Here is a 20886-nt window from a genome sequence, read left to right as displayed (position 1 = left end):
AGAATATGTTTAAGGCCTTCAGGGGATTTTTAAATCCAGAGTGACTTCAAATGAGAGAAATTAAATTGATTACATTTTATTTATTCAATTATTTTTAAATGGTTCTTATCTCTTTAGTTATTTCCTACATCATCCTTAAAAGTAAATCAGAACTTTTATCTATTTTCCAAAAACAGTGAGCGTTTCCTATTGATGATGAGATGCATCCCTGCACGTGGACAATACGGACTGCTGTGTTTAAAGAAACGGCAGGCTAATTATCGCTTGTGGAACATACTTGTATTTTGTTTTTATGTCTGCTTTGATTGTTATGTGTATTTCTATCTTGTTCTAATGTGGGTATGATAGACTGTAACTGTAATGAAACAGCAAAACTCTCAGAGTAAAAGAACTGTAGACAAAAGGAGACTCACAACAAGGTTTGATTTTGAGAAAAGGACATATGTTTATTTTGGAAATATATATTAGTATATTTATAGTATAGTATAGTATGCTTGAAAATGAGGACAAAATGGCAGCCTTTAATTGCACCTTTACTGTATGTATACTACCAGCAGATGATTTTGAATCCAAGTTCCAGTTCCACCCCGTAGAGGACTTCCCTCCTCCTGATGACTTCAAACCTTTCCCTCGGATCTACCCCAGCAAAGAGAACAGAGGTACACTGCTCATTTCTCAACTTGTTTACTCATCACTTCAATATCATCTATTGAGTTTTTCTTCCTCTTTTTCCTCTCTTAAAGGCAACCCCAAACCACCTGGGATTAGGACACCTCTACGATGAGTCAAGCCCCCCCCCCACACACACACACACGCATGTGCATATGCACGCACGCAAACGCACACACAAGTTAGACCCAATTTTCATCCTCCTCCTCATGACAGCTCATGACAATGACATAACTGCCATAGGCTTATTTTGTTGCAGGCTCTGTGTGTGTTGTTTTTGTTGACTGTATTTTTGTGTGTGAGTCTGTGTGTGTTAAACAGGGTCCCGCCTTATTCTGACTATTGACCTCTGACCTATTCCAGTGTGGAATGTTTTGAATGTGTGTGAGGAGGAGGACTCTCCCTACATGCAGACTCTTTTTCACACACACACGCGCGCACACACAATCTCACAAACCAGGGACAGTGTTTTCAGCAGCTATATATAACACGACTCTTGACACAGTTTGTAAGCATTACAGTATCTATATACAGAATATTATATTTTGATTTTATGTCATGATCTGTCCCTTCCTAGAGTAGCATTTTTGAAAGTCTGTATTTAACTCAGAAAATTCTTAAACGCACAGAAAGTGAAGCTCTTTTATGGATACAAACAGTAGTGAGTAACAACAACTGTACAAGAAGAAGCTCCTAGTACTGTACAAATGTTTGACAAAACGCTCACACAATAATTTAAATTTCCAATGTTTGAGCAGGAAAACTCTCTAAAAATCATCTGTTTTGGGGAATTCAATGACCTATGTGGTCACCGTAAGCAGGAGAAACATTATCTTAAAATCAATGTGAAAAACAATTACAGGTTCGTAAATCCTTGTACATACAGGGGTGCTCCACAATGTTTGTTATTGTTTTTATAGGTAAAATGCATCCATGAAAGTGCAGAAGAGACTATACTGACATTTTAGAATGGAAATGCATCGGTTTTAAATTACACTGTTATGAATAGATAACAGGTTTAGTGTTTCCTTTCTTACTGTATTAACCCATACTAACACATGTCAAGACAGTGCCACCTGCTGGTTCAATGTGTAAAGTATTCCAAGTTGTGACCACCAAATAAACCACAGTATTTTGTTTATAAAACCTTTATTTTATTGATCACATTGGTTGTAAAAATACAATAAAATGGCCTTGTCTTGATGTAATTGCATTAAGGAACCCTTCAGCTGTGGAAACTGGGCAGCCTAGATTCTAGTCGGCACTGTGTGGAGATTTTCTGGTTTAAGACTTGTGTTTGCAGTAGTTCAAGACAGCCTCCATCACATTGTTAAAAATAGCAGAGTTTATCCCACTTCATGCTTTTAGACAATCCTTCCTTTGATTTTTAGCTCGTTGAGAGAATTTATCATTATCACACAACTGCAAAACACAGTAGGGTCATTTTTAATTTAATTAAAAAACTCAGAATGAAGTTCCATGGATGTTGCAGTGCAGGGCTGAACAATATATTCTTTCAACATGGACATGGAGTGTATGCATGTGCAAACAGGTGTGTCTAATAACATCAATGCTGGCTGCATTCCATTTAGGTTTACCAGTGCCAGGGCCTGAGTACGGTGTATGCTGGCTTACTGGGAGCACTTACAGAAAATTAAACTGCTTTTCCTGCTATGTCAGGTCATCATGTCTGCCACGGAAAACTGATGATCACTAATGTCCTTTAAAAATACACATTTGAATAGAAATTAAAAATACCAAAGTACCACTACCATTGTCATGACTTAACTCAAATACACACTAATCAATATGACACATAAGCCTGATTTTATTAAATTGAATGACAATTGTTCTCTGAAGTGGACTGATTTGTTTACCATACAGGGTAAAAGAGCTAAAGCGCTCTCTTTTTTCTTAATGCACTCATAAAAGGTAAACTACATTGATCTGTTAACATTTTGTAAAGGAAATCGACACTATATTTCCATTAAGGGGAATTTCACAGCCAAACTTGGCAACTGTAATCGACTTACATTGCCTGCCCACAGAATGCAGTGTCACTGCACGCATTTGATCCGTGTCTGTTATCTCTGATATTTGGTTACAATGATAACTGCATAACATTTAAATCCTTAATCCTAAAAAAAAGCTAAATGCAAGACGGAGTGGAGAGTGGAATGGGCTCTTGCAGAAGTAAACACAAAAATGCAAGTAAAACATCAGTGGAACAAACCTGTTGGCTCAGAGCTCACCACACGGCTTCACACACAATGCTTCTATAAAAATGAATTACTTTTCATGCTGACAATAAAACTGCGCCAAAGTATTTCCACTAAAATCAAGGACAAATGGAAGATACTATGGGCAGGTAAGTGGTTCGTGGATCTGGGAGAGAATTTAAAGTTCATCGTGTTTGTAAGTGAACTCTCTAGACGATATGAAGCCGTCTTTGTTCTCATCCTCTTTGGCAAAGATGTCCTCCACCATGTTCTCGTGTAGAGTGTCGTTGGGAGCGTAGCCGTGACGCTCAAACTCTTTCCTCAGATACACTTTCACCTGGTAGATTGAGTGAGGGCAGGGCAATTAGTGAGACAGGTTGACAAGAAGAACAAAAATAAACGTGTGTAATGTATATTGTTTTAATCCTGCCAGGGGAAATTTCAATGTGTTCACTCTTTTGTTATTACACACAGGCCTGAATTACACACACAGGCTCAGTAACAATACATGCACTAATGGAGAGATGTCAATGTGAGGGAGCTGCCCATAGAAAGGCGCCCTGAGCAGTTGGTGCTCAAGAGCACCTTGGCAGTGCCCAGGAGGTGAACTGGCACCTCTTCAGCTACCAGTCAACCACCATACTTTGGTCTGTATGGGGACTTGAACCAGTACCCAGCTAATGATTAAGCTACTGCCACCCACAATCAAGAGACTGATCAAATTCCAGTTACATCCTTACAATGCAGGGTTTACAATACGGTCAACAATCAGACACTGCTCTTGTTGTTTTGACAAATGGACAGTAGTGTCTAACTCAGGCAACAGTTTGGCCCAAACTACTCAGTAGATTCAGTAATATACCTTCTATTTACCTTTACTGTAAAACTTTATACCTGCACAGTACTTGCATTTTCAGGATATTTTTATTGTGTTTACATCTTATTTCTAATTGATTTTTAATTATTGACAGTTGGCCCTGTTTCAACTCTAATGATATGAGGGGTACTGTGCAGGTATAAAGTGATCAACCAGTTAAGAAAGGACAGAGAGAATTTGACCAAAATAACAACAATCTGAGAGGAGAATTCTTCCTGAGGTTCTGGAAAGGAATTGCTTAGCTTTATAAGGTCATAAGCCAAAAAGCATGATTAGTAGGCATAGTAGCAGGCGATGGGTAATTAATCTCCTTTAAGTTAGAGTGTTTTCTGAAGGGTTTGAAATCCTGGTTTACCTCATGCTTGGAGAGCCTCCAGTCATCGTTGAGGTCCATCTCCTGGAAGGACTCGTGTGACCTCGGTCCATTTCTGATCTCAAGCACCTCGATGACGAAGGTCAGTGTGCTTTCAGGTGGGATCTTACCTGTGCAGACAATACCACAGGGCAAGAGGCCATGGAGAAAACTGAGACTGGCTATCACCTGGTTTCTGTAAGCATGCTTCAGTATGAAGAGAACAATTGGTTTGGTTAGTGCTGCAGTAGTCTCGCATTTGGCTAGTCCACACAGCATTTTGGGATGGAAAAACATGCTCTGGTTTATTTGCCTTTCTTTAAACCAATCACAGTTGTGTTGGGCGGGGCAATGGCGCCTCGGGAAGGAACTTGTTTTGTGGAACATATGTACGTTCAAAAGGTTGTTTTACTCGTGCAACAGAAAACTGGACAGATAGTCTGAATTTACCCTGCAGAGATCTGAAGACCCGTTAACCATAGTCCTCATAAATTAAGGACTTTAGGAGTTTAAAATGCCAACACAACAAAAGCAGAAGGAAACAGACATCCGGCCGAAATTAGAGACATCTGGTGGCACCTTAACAATCCCAGAAGTGGAATGCCGTGGATATGGACTAGTACGGATGAAATGGCACCCCTTGTAACACAATTTAAAAATGTATACTTGTGAGTAAATAAGTTAGAAGCCATGTTGAAAGTGTTTATGAGAAGCAAAGCTAGGTTGCATTATTAGTCATATTAAGTCATTCAGGTTGCTATCATGGCAAAAGTTGGCACTGAGGAGATACAGTAGATGTTATTGGTTAGCGTGGTGTGTGCTTACCAGGACAAAGCAAAGTATTGTTCACATGCTCCATGTTGAGAAAAAGTGGACTAGTAGTGCTGAATGAAACCTTCATTCAGTGTGGGAGTCCTAGAGAGCCATTCAAAACAAGACAAAACAAGAATAATATACATGCAGCATGCATAGTATAGATAATATTACACACTTTGTAAAGCCTCAAGCACTTTTACAAAGACTGGCATCATGCAGTAAAGTTTGGACATTTAGACAGTTAGACAGTACCTTTTCCTTCCTTCCCATAGGCCAGAGCTGGAGGTATGATGAGTTTCCTCTTCTCTCCTGAGCACATGTCCTGCAGGCCTTTATCCCAGCCTTTGATCACTTCTCTGATGCCCAGTGTAAACCACACTGCTTGTTTGTCACCTTCGGTCCGACTGGTGGACATACACAGACATAGGGAAGTGTTACAGGTCTGAAAAGGGAAGGACTGTGAGAAGGTCCCTTTGTTACTGGGCTAACTCTTCCTGACATTTTAAAACAATGCATGTCAAATGTAATCATCATTTAAATGAATTTAACTTTAAAGTCCCAAAATTGTTTAAAATGAAATGTTGTCCAAGCTTAAAATGTCACCATAAATATTATGGATATATAACACTGAATGTATAAGTGGTTTTATGGGATTATTTCCTTGGCAGAAACTTGTTGTTTATTTCTGTGAGTATTATTATTATTATTATGGCCAACGAGTTCTGAGATCAATCTGAGGAAAAAAATGAACAAAGTGAGGAGAAAAATCAAGACTTCTTACTTACTTCTTTCACATTAATGATGTTGAATCTCAGAAATTAAATGGTTGGTTCACCAAAATTACCAAAACATATTTTCTAATTTCAATCAGTGAGTTCACCGGTACATTACTGCGGCAATGTGAGAAGTTAAACAACTAAAGGCCGCTAAGACGATTTTTAGGGGGTGTTTTTACTCTTTAAAGACTTGAAGAAAAAAAAAGGAAGCAAACTGCCCCCATTCCACTGGGTAATTCAGTCACCAACATGACTTAACAGTTTTCACTGGGACTTTTTCTTCAGTAGAACTAACTAAGTTCCAGTGAAAAAAATTAACTTATTCACAGCTGTGTGTGGGGAACACTGTTTTTTGTGCAGATGTTGCTTTAGTGTCTTTTAAATGCCACTTTTGTTCTTCCACTTTTGTGATTCAATTTGAGTTTTTCTGCTTCATTTAAACACAAAATCACCTTCCTCTCAATTGGGTGGCTTAAGTGTTTGAAATGAATATCTTATAACTTTAGCACATCAAACCTAACCAAAAGTTTCCAGAGGTCCACGTCAGGCTACGGCGTAGAGTACCCCCACAAACCCCTCTGCGTGTATGCCCTCGATTCAACGCAGAATCATAAAACGGCCTTAAGAGAAAATATGTAGTCTTGGAATTTGACTGAACTGACCCTTTAAAATGTTTTATCACGTGACCCCTGATGGCCGGAGGCGTCACCAAGGAGATCTAACGCTAACACGCGCTTGGAATGGAGTAGTTCTTTAACTGTCTAAAGTAGTAACCCGGTAAAAAGTAAAAATAAACTAACATGTACAAGTTATTTTCAATAAGTTTTAATTGTGTTATTAGCATAAAGAGTTTGTTAAAGATGAGTGATACCAGCAAATTGCTTCCACTAAACGCAGTGAGACGGTAACTTCCGTTGTTAAGTGTAGCCTACACAGGAACCACCGGGAGTAATGCAGGGAAACATTTTAGCAACTCAGTTCAACTTGAAACTCACATTAGGAGAATAATAAGAGATTAATAAGACTATATCGTGTCAGCCATTAAGCATAACGTTACCTGTCATGAAACATGGTCCCATTCTCAAAGTATCCCTGATGATGTACCAGCAGTATGTCTCCGTACTTTGATTTTCGATGACAGAGAAAAGGTCTGTGCAGGACTTCTATGTTGACCTCAGCTTCAGGCAGCTTCCCCCCGCTGGAAGACATCAGCAGCAGGGAGGAGCAGAGCCAGCTCAGCACGGTCAGCAGCATGCTGTCACATTAAACCCGTCCGAAAAAAGAGCACGACGGACGGCTACCTCAAATGTTTCAGCAAGTTTTGACCAAAAGCGTCGCGTGCAGTTGAGCCTCTACGTGGCAGTGACGTTTCATCATACACGTTGTTGCAGGAAGGTAGCTTTTGATTGGTTTTCTGAACAAAAAGGAAACGCCCACAACTGCTCCCTGACAGATCCCCTTTGGAGAACTCTGAAATGTTGGCCTAATCTTTATTAGTGTACAGTGTTTAATGAGCATTACAGTCATGCAGGTAGATTATCCACTAATCAAATTTCATTGAATTCAATTCATATTTTGTAACTGAGCAGTTTCTTCATGCTGTTGCAGTATGACATTCGTTAAAGAAGGCCACACTTTGACTAGTAGCCTACATTTACAGCACTGGGTAAAGCAGTCTTCTTTGTTCTGGTATATATTTACATGCAATATCACAGCATTGCTTTTCACAAATACAATTTTTCTAAAACATTGCACAGGAATAAAATAAATTTACACAATCCTGATTTGCATACTACAGTCTATCAATAATATAATATATATTTTTTCTTACAAAAGAAGTTCAGAATACAGCTTATTTTTGCATCAACAGTCAGCAAGTCATACACATTGTAACTATTTCATACGGTACAATCATGATCTCATTAAAATGTTCCACAGCATCACCTGTGTCCATAACAGTGCGGCAGCCGATGTGGTGACACTAACAGGAAGCTGCTCCCTGAGGCCAGTGATAGAATTGAACCTCCAGGGGAGAGACAGTCGATTCAAAGCTGACTCCCATGACTTCAGATGGCTCAGAGCAGGCACAAGAGCTTTCCTTTAGTACTCTCTCTCAGTCCACCAGAGATTTTTTTTAAGGGGCAAGACTTCCGTACAAATCTGAAATGTAACCCCCATGATCACAAAGAGGAACTGCAAAGTTGCAATCTTTACAGATCAGGTGAAATACTTGCAACCAGTGGAATCAATGAGGCAAGATTCAGTGCATCTGAGCTGGCCAAAGGACCTGCAGAAGACACAGAAAATTATATTTAAGAAGTGCAACTGATTGCGCTACATGTATACCTATATTTACACTCAGCACCTTCCCAGGTTATGCAGCATACCTCCAAATTTCCCCTATTTTTCTCTTTATCAAAGCAATAGTTCAAAATGTTGGGAACTACGCTTATTTGATTTCTTGCAGGGAGCTTGATGAGAAAATAAACACCCCTTTCAAAGCTAACAGTGGTATTCATCTTAGCAAATCTCAAGCAAGAAAGCAAGTTTGTACATGTGCATACCCCCAAAAGGTTGTACTATTCCTTAAAGCATAAGTATAAAGCATGCAGAGTTGTGTGATTTAGGCACCTAAAACATTGTACAGTAAGTGGTGCCAGGATGAGGCACCATCATCTCTGAATGGAAAAGTACATTATTGAAATGACCTTTAAAACCCTTAGATGGGTGCAGTATTAAAGTGCTGCTGACTAAAAAGGAACTGTATTGTGCTTCCTTGGCATAGAACAGGTTTTCTCAAATGGGGCTACAGGTACCCCTGTGGGTACTTTGGAGTACTCTAGGGGGTACGTGATCTCTTTGCAAAATGCTCATTTCTAATATGTCATGCATAATTCCTAAAACAATAATATACTCTAACAGTGAATGAATTAAGTGATGGATCCTGAACATTTAAATGTGGTTAGGTATCGTGGTTGTTGTTTAGTAAATCTGTCACTGCCGACACTGTATTGTTCATCTTTATATAGATGTAAAAATGTTTTACGCTGGTGAGGGGGTACTTGGCTTAAAAACACGGTTCAAAGGGTACAGCATTGGAAAAAAGTATAAGAACCCCTCGCATAGAAGATCTTTAATAGCAAGGTGTTCCCAAATAAATGGACACTGAGTGTACAGTATGTCTGCTGCCAGTGAACATACCCGGGAAGATAGGATTTGCAGGTCTGATAACCAAAGTCCTTTCCATCACACTCCTCAATGCCGTCATGTTGGTAGCCATCTCCACAGTAGGCCCACTTACAGTCTGAAGTGATGAAAGGAAACAGGAGATGAGTTGAATGGGGCGGTAGAGTTAGGAGACAGCAAGGGAGGGACGTGAGAGAGAGGACGTTACTCATTGCTTTGGCACTGCTGTGTGTCTCAGTGATGCCAATACAGCATTTTGCTGCTAATATAATTGAACAGGGCAGAAGAGAGAAGTGAGCGGATGGCAGCGTGAGATTAATGAAAGATCAAGGAAAGGTTTCACAGTGCGCACTGCTTTTATCCTCTGTCAGGGTGCAGACTCTGTGGTGCATTGGAGCTCTGAAGGGCATCTCATGAGCAGCGGGGTATGGGACAGCATGCTGGTGTTTGTGCAGCAAAAAGTCTGACCTTCATGTAACACTAACATAAATAGTTTTTTTTTTTGTAAACATCAGTTTTTAGGCATTTTTAGGCCTTTGTTTCCGTCAGGATAGCTTAGAACTGAAATGGGAGAGAGAGGGGGAATGACATGAAGCAAAGGGCCGCAGATCGGAGCTGAACCCACGGCTGCCGTGCCGAGGCTTGAGCTCCGTACATGGGCGCGCGCTCCACCAGTCAAGCGACCAAGGCGCCCACATAAACAGGTTTTTATCTTAATTCTTGTTAAACTGTATTTCATTACATAAAGGAGTATTATAATCACTGTCTGTAGATCATTCTTTACCTTTTCTTTACATCTACATTACTGGGAATGTGTGCATGTGTTCAACTGAGAAAGATATAACTCACTGAGACAAGCATCAGTGACAATCTGGTTTCCATCATCACACTCCTCTCCATGCTGTGCTTGCACCATTCCGTCTCCACACACACCGACTCTGTCCGGGACTTTCTCTGTGGACTGGAAGGGCTGGAAGGGCTAGACAAGAAAACCAACATTTCAGGCAATTAGAAATCTTAGCTTTATTGTCAATTCAAAATGAGGCTGAGCTTTATTAGGTGGAAAAGTTCAAACTCAAATGTGGTCCAGTTTTAGCTCAGGGCAGTGATATTAAACAGGGGGTCTGTGACCCTTAGGGTGTCCTCAGACTTAGACTTAGTGCTGGGTGGCCTCCAAATTATGTCTAAAAAATGGGTTTGGGAAGTTTGGAAGTTTTGTGCCAAGGGGTCCTTGGCCTAAAAACGTTGAAGATCTCTGGCCTAGAGGCATAGATGTGAGCTGTGTATGATCATTTGTGTGTTCATTGGCTTCTGTGTGAAAAATTATGTCACTGGTTACTTAAAATTCGGAAGTTTTACAGCTCAGTGTTCCAATTTCAGGCCACAACACTCTAATAATCGTCACCTGTATGGGCTTCCATCCCTCTTTATCTTTGAAGTAGAGCAACCTCTGATCCTTCCTGAATGCTATTGCATTGTCTTGACGTAGACTGTCCATCTCCTCCTCACTGTTTACCACAAATATCTGCACAGACACATACAGAAGAAAGTGAAAGCTGATAAGAAATAATTAATTCAGTGTGAACATGGACTTAGCTTTGGACAGTAATATTGTAAGGAAGCCGTTTGAGTGGGGGTCTTACTGCAGGGACTTTATTGAGGCCGCCTCGTTGAGTGTAGCTTCCAAAAGGAGCATTATTTGCACCAAGAGTGGAATCACAGTCACAGCGACCTGCTGGACCTGGAGAACCCTTCTCTCCCTTTTCCCCGACTAGATAGAGACCTGCAAAACCACAAAAATATATGACAAATATGAAGGGTTACACAAACAAAGAGTAAAAAAAGAGCAAATAGACTGTAATTTGAGGCTGATTTCTGAGTGAATGTGCGATTTACTGTACCTGAGGCGGGTGGACCGGGAGGCCCTGGATGGCCATTTGGACCTGGGGGTCCTTGGGGGCCCATGAGCCCTGGGGCTCCAGTGTGGCCCTTCATGCCCTGTGCAAGCCAGTCAACATTCCATTAGAAATCACACACACACACACACACACGCACACACACACACACACACACACACACACACATACACACACAGAAGGCTTGCATGCCACTGCCACTTGGTGCACTTAACTGTGACAATCTAGTCCATGGTCCAAAATATATATGTGTTTGTGTGCATGTATGAATGTGTAAACTGATGCCAAAGACACAAAGCCTCTATGGAAGTCTAAACTTAGGGCTGGAAGTATAACTTGAGTGACTGAATTAGCCAGTGAGAGGATGTTTCAAGAGGAAGAGCAGAGTGTCAGCGCACCACACCAGGATTAAGGGATGCCGCCAGAATGGGCATCATTCTTCCTCGTCTTTCCTCACCTGTTTGCCTCTCTTCCCAGGCCGTCCAGTAGGCCCTCTCTTCCCTACGACTCCTGGCTCTCCCTTTGGTCCCTGCTCACCCTGGGAAAGGAGTTATGTAATAATTTGTTTACATCAGATTCTTTACTGTTCTCATTATTGAATCATTCTTACCTTCTGTCCAAGCATCCCAGGCAAACCAATGGAACCCTGCAGAGAGAGGAAATTAGGGATTGAGAGCAGAGCATAGCAGCAAAATGTCTAATGTTAAGTTAATCTGTCTCTGAGCTTGAAATGTTGGGATGTGAAAGAACCACTCTGGAATTTAACCAGTAATTAATCAAACTACTGTAGAGTTTTTCACTGCCTAGTCAAATGATAAGGTCCACTATAAAAAAAGCATGAGGTGAAGTGTTTACAGTCAAAGCCAAGCATTAATCAGCTTTAAAGAGTTACACAACACAGCATTTTCAAAAGCAATTTAAGGTTTTGCAATAAAAGAAAAAGACATTTCTCTACCAACCTTATCGCCTTTTGGTCCTGGTGCTCCAGGGTCACCATAGCTTCCCTTTTAGAACAGAGAGAAAAATAAAATGGAGGATTTAATAGTTTTGTAGTTAAAAAATGTGTGCACTGTGAGAAATGTGTTATTCAGAATTTACCTTATCTCCTTTATAACCGGGCAAACCCTAAAAAGATCCATCAGGAATGTAACAGCAGATAATGATAGTCAATAAAAAACTCTTTCCAAACAAATACTGTACATAATCGTGCGTGTGATGCAGTAACGAGGTGACTAACCTTCGGCCCTGGTGGTCCCCTCAGTCCTGGTAATCCCATGAGTCCCGGGTCCCCTTTCTCGCCCTTTAGAAAAACAATACATATGTGAGGGTTCAGTTTGTTTTTGTGATTTATACAGTACATTTGTGTAAGACAGTACAGAGACTAACCTGGGGCCCATCTGGACCACGCCATCCTGGTAGCCCTGGCTTCCCTGGGAGGCCCGGAGCTCCTGTACGACCCTGTACACAAACACAATCAGCGCCAGCACTTACGCAACTAATGATACATTTTCTGACCCCTTTTGCTGAAAAAGTGACAGGAAGCAGCCTCTTGCTTTAAATTGCTAGACGATTTTTTGCGACAAACTTAATTTCCTTTTTAAGTGTTACTGTAATAATTGGATCTTTAACAGAAGGACATTTTGACCTTGTTCTCTTAAATAAAATCTCATTTGCATTTTGATTCAATACATTACTTAAACAGGCTTGGGGTTTACATGCTGGACTATTTTTTAGGGACTTGCTGGAGTGTCTGCTCATTGCTTCCCATCTTATCATCTAACATCGGAAAAAAAGCGAAAGTGGCCAGCTCGTCCTCTTCAGAGACACTTTAAAATATATGATTTTCTCGCCTAAATATTTACCCTTAAAAAAGTGATGCAGTTTCCACATGCTTTGGCCCTCTGGGATGACCCTGAGGTCATTGGGAAGTTAACACTCTCAATTTGTTGTTTCTAGTGGCATTGTGACACTAGGCCTTACTGACACAGAGCTACAGAGGTTAGAACACAGAATTTCTATTTCCGTCCAAGTAAATCATCTGAAAAATTAATAAAAAGCACTACTGTAAGCATATTACATAGTCTATATACTAAAATAGTACCCTAGCCACATGTCTCAACTTAGAACAGAAAAAATCCAGAAAAAAATGACTTATAAAATGGATTTTATATGAATTTATTTCTACAGATATGTCTGTGCGTTTGTCTTATTTCTTATTTCTAAAAAAGCCAAAAAAGTGCTAAATACAAAACTTCTGAAATACAAAAACACATCCACATCACTCTCACATATACCTAAAAGAAGTACATACATAGATTCATAGAAATAAGTAATCATAATTTCATGAAATGGTGAAATGCCATAAGAAGTCCATATTTTTACTTTGAAACAGCTGGGAGGCATTACAGGGTTAGTTTTTTCTGGCCATGTTTGATATCAATCAAATCGTCGTCTTATTGGCTACAAAGGGATGCCAGTGTCTTGACCTTATCTTCTAATTCGTGGGCTACATTGTCAAACTTTCCCACGTGGGCCCAATGGGGAGTGTGAGATTTCATTTGCTTAGCTTGGGGGTATCTTGAGATAGACTGATGCTATTGGCTGGGAACTAATCTAATGGTGTCTTTGGTGCCTCTGTAGCGTGCCCAGGGAACAAGATACACACGATAGAAACCAAGAAATGATGCACTATCTAGATTTCTCTACGTCAAAACTTGGGCTGAAACTACAAGATTGTGAGGGGACCAGATAATTATGGATTACAAGGCTTGGATATTCTAATACCTTGGGGTGTTATCGATGTAGAAAACTAAGGTTTTTGGCGATCTTTCACCGCTGTGATTAAAGACACGAGGAGACAGGTAGGAAACACACACTCGATTAGACTCAAATCTTTCTGTGTTTCTTTACTTCAGAACATGATTATAACCATTGTGAGTCACCTTATTGCTTTGTGTGTGGGCGCGATGGAATCACAAGACTTTAAGCTTTTAAATTGATGTATGGCATGAGCGTGTTTATGACGGTTTAATGCTTACAATTTATGAGGGAAGTCAGCACTTCCGAAAAACGGCGAGTTTACGTCCCGGTGACGGGACCTATGCTCCCATCAAGTTCAATTTTGACTGATTTCTGCTTTTGTACTTTGCTGTATATGCTGATGATCTGCAACTATTTCTGTCCGTCAAGATGCTTCTTTCATGGCCCCGTTTCCCCTAAAAACAACTACCGAGTTTCATAAAGAGTAACCAGGTTAAATATGGGTCAGAGACAAATAAGCATGTCAAAACTGACCTCCTATGACGTCCAAGTCGGACATGACAGAGGATAAAACCTTGCAAGCAAAGCTTTAACAATGCCACCAAGATGAGATGAGATGAGCTGGCTAATTAGTGGACAGGAATAAAGGTTTATTCAATAATGCGCTATTGCCAGTTCCCTACAAGCAGGAGACTCAGATTTGTTAAACAACCTCCTCCACTTCTCTGTGACACCTGGACGAGTCTCCCAGAGCTGCTGCCATGCTAGCAGTGTGCTCTCATTTAGTTGCTTGTCATTAAAACAGCAGCCTGTTAAGACCCCATGGACCTGCTGCTGTGTGGAATGATTTATCACAGAGACCAAAAGCACTTAGGGAGATTAAAGTGCAGAAGTGGAGTGCTGGAGAGCCTGGATCAGCAGGAATTGGTGTCCAGTATGAGGGCTAATGGAGCCAGGCCAAGGAAAGGAGGAGAGAGAGAAGGTAAAAGCAGAGGGAAAGGAAAGAAGAGGGGGATGATAGAGAGGTAAGGAGCAGAAGGATGACTGGAGACATCCAGGGATGAGATTGAGCTTTGCTATGTGGCTAAAGTGGCTACTGAGACTAATGTAGCATGACCCGTTCAGCAGCTGCTGAAGATATTCTGAGCACATCAGTACACAAATCACATCACAGAGATTGAGGATGCATGGAGGGGACAGCGGAAAGAGAAATCCAGATCCCTTTAGTCCAAGGACAAGCAAGATGGACCAGAGAGAGATGAGCGAGAGAACGTGCCATGCAGGAGGGGAGGAGCAGCTCACCTTTGCCCCTGGACGTCCAATTTCTCCCTGAAGGAGGAGAAATGAGGGCGGGGGGGAGATGTAGCATTCATTAGATCAGAGAGAAACACAAGGACATTTGTACAAATACTTCTATAGCAAAATGAATTAGACATATTTCAACCCATAAAAACAAAAACAACAGAAATAGAAACACACCTTCTCCCCTTTTGGTCCTCTTATGCCAGGTAATCCATTGTGACCCTGAACAATGACACCAAATTTATATACAGCTTACATATTCTAACAGAGCATGCCACATTTGTTGAAAAATCAATACTATATTTTATTTCCGTTTAATAAATATTCCCATCTATTGCCTTTAAATGGCTATAGCAGGCTGATAGACGTGCCATGATTTCATCCGACTGGAACGTGGTGCACGCCCTGATGTAAGGTTTCAAACATATGTAGTATTTTAATAAAGGACATTACCTCTGGGCCCCTGGGTCCTGGAGGTCCAGGTAAACACCCGGGTATCACAGGTTTTTGTTTTTCTTGTACCACTCCTCCAGAAACACTTGGCTCTAACATGCCAATACCATCCTTCTTCTTCTTCAAACGTGCACCAAAAACAGAATAGGGTGTCAATCAGTGTCCCATACTGTGAGCATACAAATATGTTTGAATCAGGTGTTTTTATGCAAGCAGCTGTGTGTGTGAGTGTGTTTGTGAACACCTACGGTAATGTCCCGCTTCCACTGGTGAGGTGGCGGAGGGAAGAGCGGCGGGGGAGGCGGTGACATGAGACAACAGGGATCAAACGTCAATGGCTCTTCCAGGAACCTGAGCGCTGAGAGGAAGACAGACGAGGCACAGTGGTGAAAGGTACATGCAACATGTGTTCCTTCTGTCATGTGACACTCGTTCTTACAATTCACTCACACAACTCACCTGAGCGGGCTGAGAGAATGCTGTCCATGTAAGAGTGACGGGCCCATGCAGAATACAGAAGAATGTGGAAGGACACTGCAAGTTTGGCCAGATCCATCCTGATGGATATACTTTCCCTACACACACACAGACACAGACACAGACACACACACACACACACACACACACACACACACACACACTCTATTTCTGCTGAGCTTAATACAGTTACTGGCAGCTGTTACTTCTCCTTACTCCCAGAGGGTGTCTATTTGATCACACCCTTAACCTCAGTCCTCCGAGGTCTCTCTCTCTCTCTCTCTTCCCCCTCAAAGCATAACGTGTTGCAGCTCCACACTGCAGCAGATGCAGCCACCGCTGTAATTCCACCTTGCATCAGCCACTTTCAGCCTTGTTCCAGAATTAGAATTAGATGGGTGGCAGGGGGCTGTCACTCCGACTTATTATGACTTCTGCCACTTTATGTCAGAAGTCATAGTAACAGTAGCAGTCTTCAATGGCTGTTACAGGTTCATTCACACCGACATTTCCAGTATGCTCATATTTCATAATGGTAGTAGGCCTATGAATGCAAGATGTTAGAAATCTTAAAAACAAATGATAATCCCGTGTTGAACAACGTACAGAAAATATGCAGCACCTGGTTCAATTAGTAATTCATAGGCTGTCTTCAATAATATGATTGAAACTACTCTATGTAATCTAATTACACGCACAGAATGCCGTAATGTCCCGATGATCCAGATGCGTTAAATATAAGCAATGTCATCTACATCCATGGCTAATGCACAAGATCCCCCTTACCTTCCACTTGGAATTGTGCTGCACTTGGAGACACGCTGTCTGGCGCTCCTCTAACCTAGATGAAATGCGCTGTGTGCAGCCACACAGTCTGTGACTCCTCTGGCATTTGGCGTGCTGTAGCCAATCTGCAACGCTAATAAATCTGATCCACTTATCGACCTGCTTCTTTCCCTCCGCGAGTTAATAACAACACAATTGAGGAGGAAGGAGCTTTTTTTTCTTCTCCCGGCGCTAAATGCCCAGCAGATGCCACTGAGTGGAGGTGAGACAGCGGTGGCAGAGCTCAGTCTCAGTGCGTCTGATCAGACGCTCATTAACGCGTTTCTGGTGTCTTCTGGATCTTCAGTGCAGCTGGCCGGATAGATGGGAGGGAAACATTTTAAGTCGGCATGCTTACACTCATTTGGCACGTTTGATGTCTACAGTGGTGCAGATGCGCTCTTCAGCAGTAACATGTCGCCCTCTGTTGGCTGTTTTAGTTCATAGAAGCACTAATAGTGAAGTCAGTGTTGCATATTCTTACATAACTTACTTTGACAACAAAGGTGAAAGAAATCTGTTAGGCATATGTCAACAGGTAGATGACTGAATCTGACATCCACTGTTTGGCTAAGTAATGTGTGTTCCCTTAAAGGTGTATGAATATTTTTTTTGTCTTTTTAACTGAATTTTAAATTATTTTACTACTTATGTTGTTGATGTTAGACCTTCTTTAAGGTATTGTGTTAATGTGTGGTGAAGCCAAAGACGCTACACACAATAATGCCTAACTAACCAACTAACTAACTAACTAACTAACTAACTTCCTACCTGCCTACCTACCTACCTAACTAACTAACTAACTAACTTCCTACCTACTTACCTAACTAACTAACTAACTAACTAACTAACTAACTTCCTACCTACCTAACTAACTAACTAACTAACTACAACGTTAACTATCTCTTCCCCCTCAAATACAATTAGGCCTAAGCAAAAGGAATAAAATATTAAATACAAACATTATTTCAAAGTGAAAGGAAACAATAAATGTAAAAAGAACGCCTTAATTATGACTCTAGTATAAATGTATGCACAAAACATATTTAACAGGTTTTTAGACCAAGTTGAAGAACTGTGAATATTAAACTTTTTTTCTTTAAATTAAATCTGTTTGCCCTTACTGTTCTTAAGTTACATATACACATGAATACAGAGCATGTATAAAACCACTTGTTTTAAAGGGCAACTTTAGAACATTCGACGTAATTCCACCAACAGGCGGAAATAAAGTAGAAAAAATGTATCAAAGTCTACCTATTTTGAGACTCTAGAAGAAAAATAGAGAATTACCAAGTTGTAAACAACAATATAACAGAAAACACCCCTACAAAATCAGTGATGAACAGTGTTGTAAGAATTAGAGTGGCAAACACACATAGTGTGTTTCTGTGTTAAATATTACAAAATCCCAAAGAAGGAATGTCTCTTTAAGAAGCCTTGATTGACAGTTGTCTGGAACACCCACACGGTCCACACAGGCTTACTCTTATAATAGTTAAAAAGAGACAACACACAAAAACAGTGTGACAGCAATGCTCTATAATATACCAAAACATAGTGATGTGAAAATTCAAAAACTACTGTAAATCCTGCACTTAAAATGAAAACGTTTGTGTGTGATGCTTCCTTCCACTGCTGCGTTTGCGTGTGTACGTACGTGTATGTGTTCTAGAAGTTCTTAAATAGGCTATAATATCCTGTCTTTCTGTTTACTTTTTGATTCTGCTGAAGATCATCTTGGTACCAGGAATGTAGCATATGACACCTAAAAAAACACATTCAACACATCCTCTATATGAAAAAAATCTGACGTTTTACGCATCCGACAAGGACTGTGTGTAGGTTTTACTGCCTTGTGTTAAAGCAGAGCTCAGAGTCATGTAATCTCCTGGATGTCCTGCCTTGTCAGACCTGCTGGAATAAAGCTTAGCGGAAGTTCAGTTGGGAAGACTGTCCTTCATGCCTGCCCTACGCTAAATTAATTTACTCTCCCTCAATCACTCTCACAGTTAGACCGATCACATTCTGCGACAATCTCTGTCAAACAATCAGCTCCATGTGATCCTCCTTCACCTCATTCCCCATGCAGTTTTCATCACAACCAGCACCATCATGGGTCCTTCCACTGAACTCAGATGTCCAGCTCCACATCACATGCGTCCAGATCTTCAGCATTGCTCTTCACCACCGCCACCACTGTCTAGACTCCATCTCCTCCATATTAATCCCGGACAAAAGAGATAATACATACTGTTGTGTGTCTAATTTGCCTGTAATTGCCTGTTGCTTTAGTTGCATCTGGATCAATAAGCTATGTACAAGCATTGAACAGTTGTCTTGTCTTCCTCCCCAACAGACCTCAAAGGTCTGTTCTCCTCCACCATCTGCTGGGGCAGCAGCATCGGAGCCAGCGATAAAAACAGACTGAACAAACTGATCAGGAAGGCTGGCTCCGTGATCGGCTGCAAACAGGACACTTTTGAAGCTGTGGTGGAGAGGAGGTCACTGAACAGACTGTTATCTATCATGGATAACCCTGACCACCCTCTCCACCCCACAGCTTCGATGCCACACGGACCGCTACAGAAAATCATTCATACCACAAGCAAAAACACTTTTTAACATGTCATCTCTGGGTGCTAGATGAGACTTTTGGACACCACACTACTGCACTAATGCAACCTGCACATTTGGTTTATTTACATTTACATGAAGCATACATTTTTACATTTTAGCACATTTTTACCATATTATTTTTCGCACATTTTTGTTCCCCAATATTGTACATATTCAAATATATTTGTCTTTTTACTTCATTCTTATTATTATTTCATGTATATTGTATGTATGTATATTTTTCCTAGTATTTTATTTATATTTATATTTTGTGCTTTGTGACTGATTTTGCTGCTGTAACACAGGAATTTCCCATTTTTCTTGGGATCAATTCCCATCTATCTATCTATCTATCTATCTATCTATCTATCTATCTATCTATCTATCTATCTATCTATCTATCTATCTATCTATCTATCTATCTAAGTAGCCTATTGTGGTTGTAGAACACATTTATTCCGATGGCTATCTTTATGTCACTGAGCTCTTGCACACGATAAACTGAGAATACCCAAAAATATTGGCCTGATCTTGAAGCAATGAGCAAAATTCAATAGTCTCTTCTAAACAGTACAAACTAGTATAAGGAACCAAAGGAAATAAGGCTAATGGAGCACTGAGATTGTTCCTCAATTACAATAAACTTTAGGGCCCCACAGCAGCATTTTGTTATGTCACAGTAGTAAAATCCCAGGTGTGATCAGTGGCGACTGGTCATGAGGGGCAGGTGGAGCACACAAGATACGATTGGCAATCCGTCTGGTGCTCTGTCAATGACAGTCGGGAAAATGGGCTCAAAGGGTACAAATCCATTTTTAGGACACGATTGAAGCGTGGTGTATTTTGTCCCCACCAGGGATACAAACAATTCAGCAAAGGCAGGGATATAGACCTATAGACCAGAAAGGGGGGGATCCCACCCTGTCTTTACAAATCTATAACCCTAAAAGGGAGAGAGAGAGAGAGAGCGAGAGAGAGGGAGGGGTGTTGGGGACAAGCACAACCACACACACCCACGCAGGCACGTTCACACACACACATCAGTTTTAGGGTCCTGGTAGGCTACATGCTGGCTCACTGCCACACTGTCAACAGAGCCATCTTTAATGTAATTACAACCGTGACTTTCCTTCTATAACAAGCTAAATTATCTGCAGCATAGAAAGGCCTGTAAACCTTTTTACTATAGGTCACTGCTATCATTAATGATGCCTCTGTTCCTTTTAGGTGACTTAGTAAGCCATAGTGAGCTGGCATGCCAGGCACTAAGAAGGAATGCAGGCATTATTAATGTTAACAAATTCAAATTGTGTCATGTACAAATGTGGCAGAATTAGGACCCAAACACAGAGATGACAGGCAGGCAGGAGAGTGTTTAGCTTAGGGTTTATTTTATAAAAAGAGCCCAAAGAAACACATGGACCAGAAACTCAAAAATCCAAAAGGTCAAGGAAAAATACAAAAAAAAAAAAACGGAACACACAAACTGAGAAAACAGATCCCGGGATAGGCAAACGTGGAACACACCACCTGGAACACACTAACTCACAAAAAGGATCTGACAAAGGACAACAGAAGCGCAGACACTATATACACTGGGTAATGAGATAACAAGAGGCAGGTGACACAAGGGCTGGGA

The 20886-nt window shown here is 40.9% G+C and overlaps 3 protein-coding genes across 4 annotated transcripts in view; 1 reads left to right on the top strand and 2 right to left on the bottom strand.

The window, feature by feature from the left end:
• wipf3 (WAS/WASL interacting protein family member 3) overlaps positions 1-2006 on the top strand; it is a 9103-nt gene extending 7097 nt beyond the window's left edge. The window contains exons 8-10 of the mRNA XM_034892767.1: positions 485-659; positions 744-801; positions 842-2006. Coding sequence (XP_034748658.1) covers positions 485-659; positions 744-784 — 216 coding nt within the window. The 3' untranslated portion in view covers positions 785-801; positions 842-2006. The remainder of the gene's footprint in view (positions 1-484; positions 660-743; positions 802-841) is intronic.
• Positions 2007-2099: 93 nt separating this feature from the next.
• Positions 2100-7081, bottom strand: LOC117956863 (peptidyl-prolyl cis-trans isomerase FKBP14-like). The gene is made up of 4 exons (XM_034892163.1): positions 6767-7081; positions 5186-5337; positions 4121-4248; positions 2100-3225 (listed from the first exon to the last, which is right to left on the bottom strand). Exons 1-4 carry the CDS (start codon positions 6961-6963, stop codon positions 3067-3069), a joined length of 636 nt encoding a protein of 211 aa, XP_034748054.1. The 5' UTR covers positions 6964-7081; the 3' UTR covers positions 2100-3066.
• A 106-nt stretch (positions 7082-7187) lies between these two features.
• wu:fc38h03 (acetylcholinesterase collagenic tail peptide) lies at positions 7188-17030 on the bottom strand. Of its 2 annotated transcripts, none has more exons than XM_034892161.1 (18): positions 16590-17030; positions 15786-15901; positions 15575-15684; positions 15327-15440; positions 15051-15095; positions 14874-14900; positions 12198-12269; positions 12049-12111; positions 11910-11936; positions 11771-11815; positions 11422-11457; positions 11269-11349; positions 10797-10893; positions 10539-10678; positions 10301-10420; positions 9745-9874; positions 8911-9013; positions 7188-7996 (listed from the first exon to the last, which is right to left on the bottom strand). In XM_034892161.1, the coding sequence occupies exons 2-18, from the start codon at positions 15880-15882 to the stop codon at positions 7927-7929; spliced, it is 1377 nt and encodes a 458-aa protein (XP_034748052.1). In that variant the 5' UTR covers positions 15883-15901; positions 16590-17030; the 3' UTR covers positions 7188-7926. The 2 variants fall into 2 exon arrangements, with proteins under 2 accessions (XP_034748052.1, XP_034748053.1); XM_034892162.1 differs by having other exon boundaries at positions 15327-15437.
• Between the last annotated feature and the right edge of the window lie 3856 nt (positions 17031-20886).

The sequence above is a fragment of the Etheostoma cragini genome, chromosome 14 (genome assembly GCF_013103735.1).
Source record: "Etheostoma cragini isolate CJK2018 chromosome 14, CSU_Ecrag_1.0, whole genome shotgun sequence".
NCBI lineage: Eukaryota > Metazoa > Chordata > Actinopteri > Perciformes > Percidae > Etheostoma > Etheostoma cragini.
The sequence above is the reverse complement of the archived record's forward strand: the minus strand, read 5'-3'. Positions and strand labels throughout refer to the sequence as shown.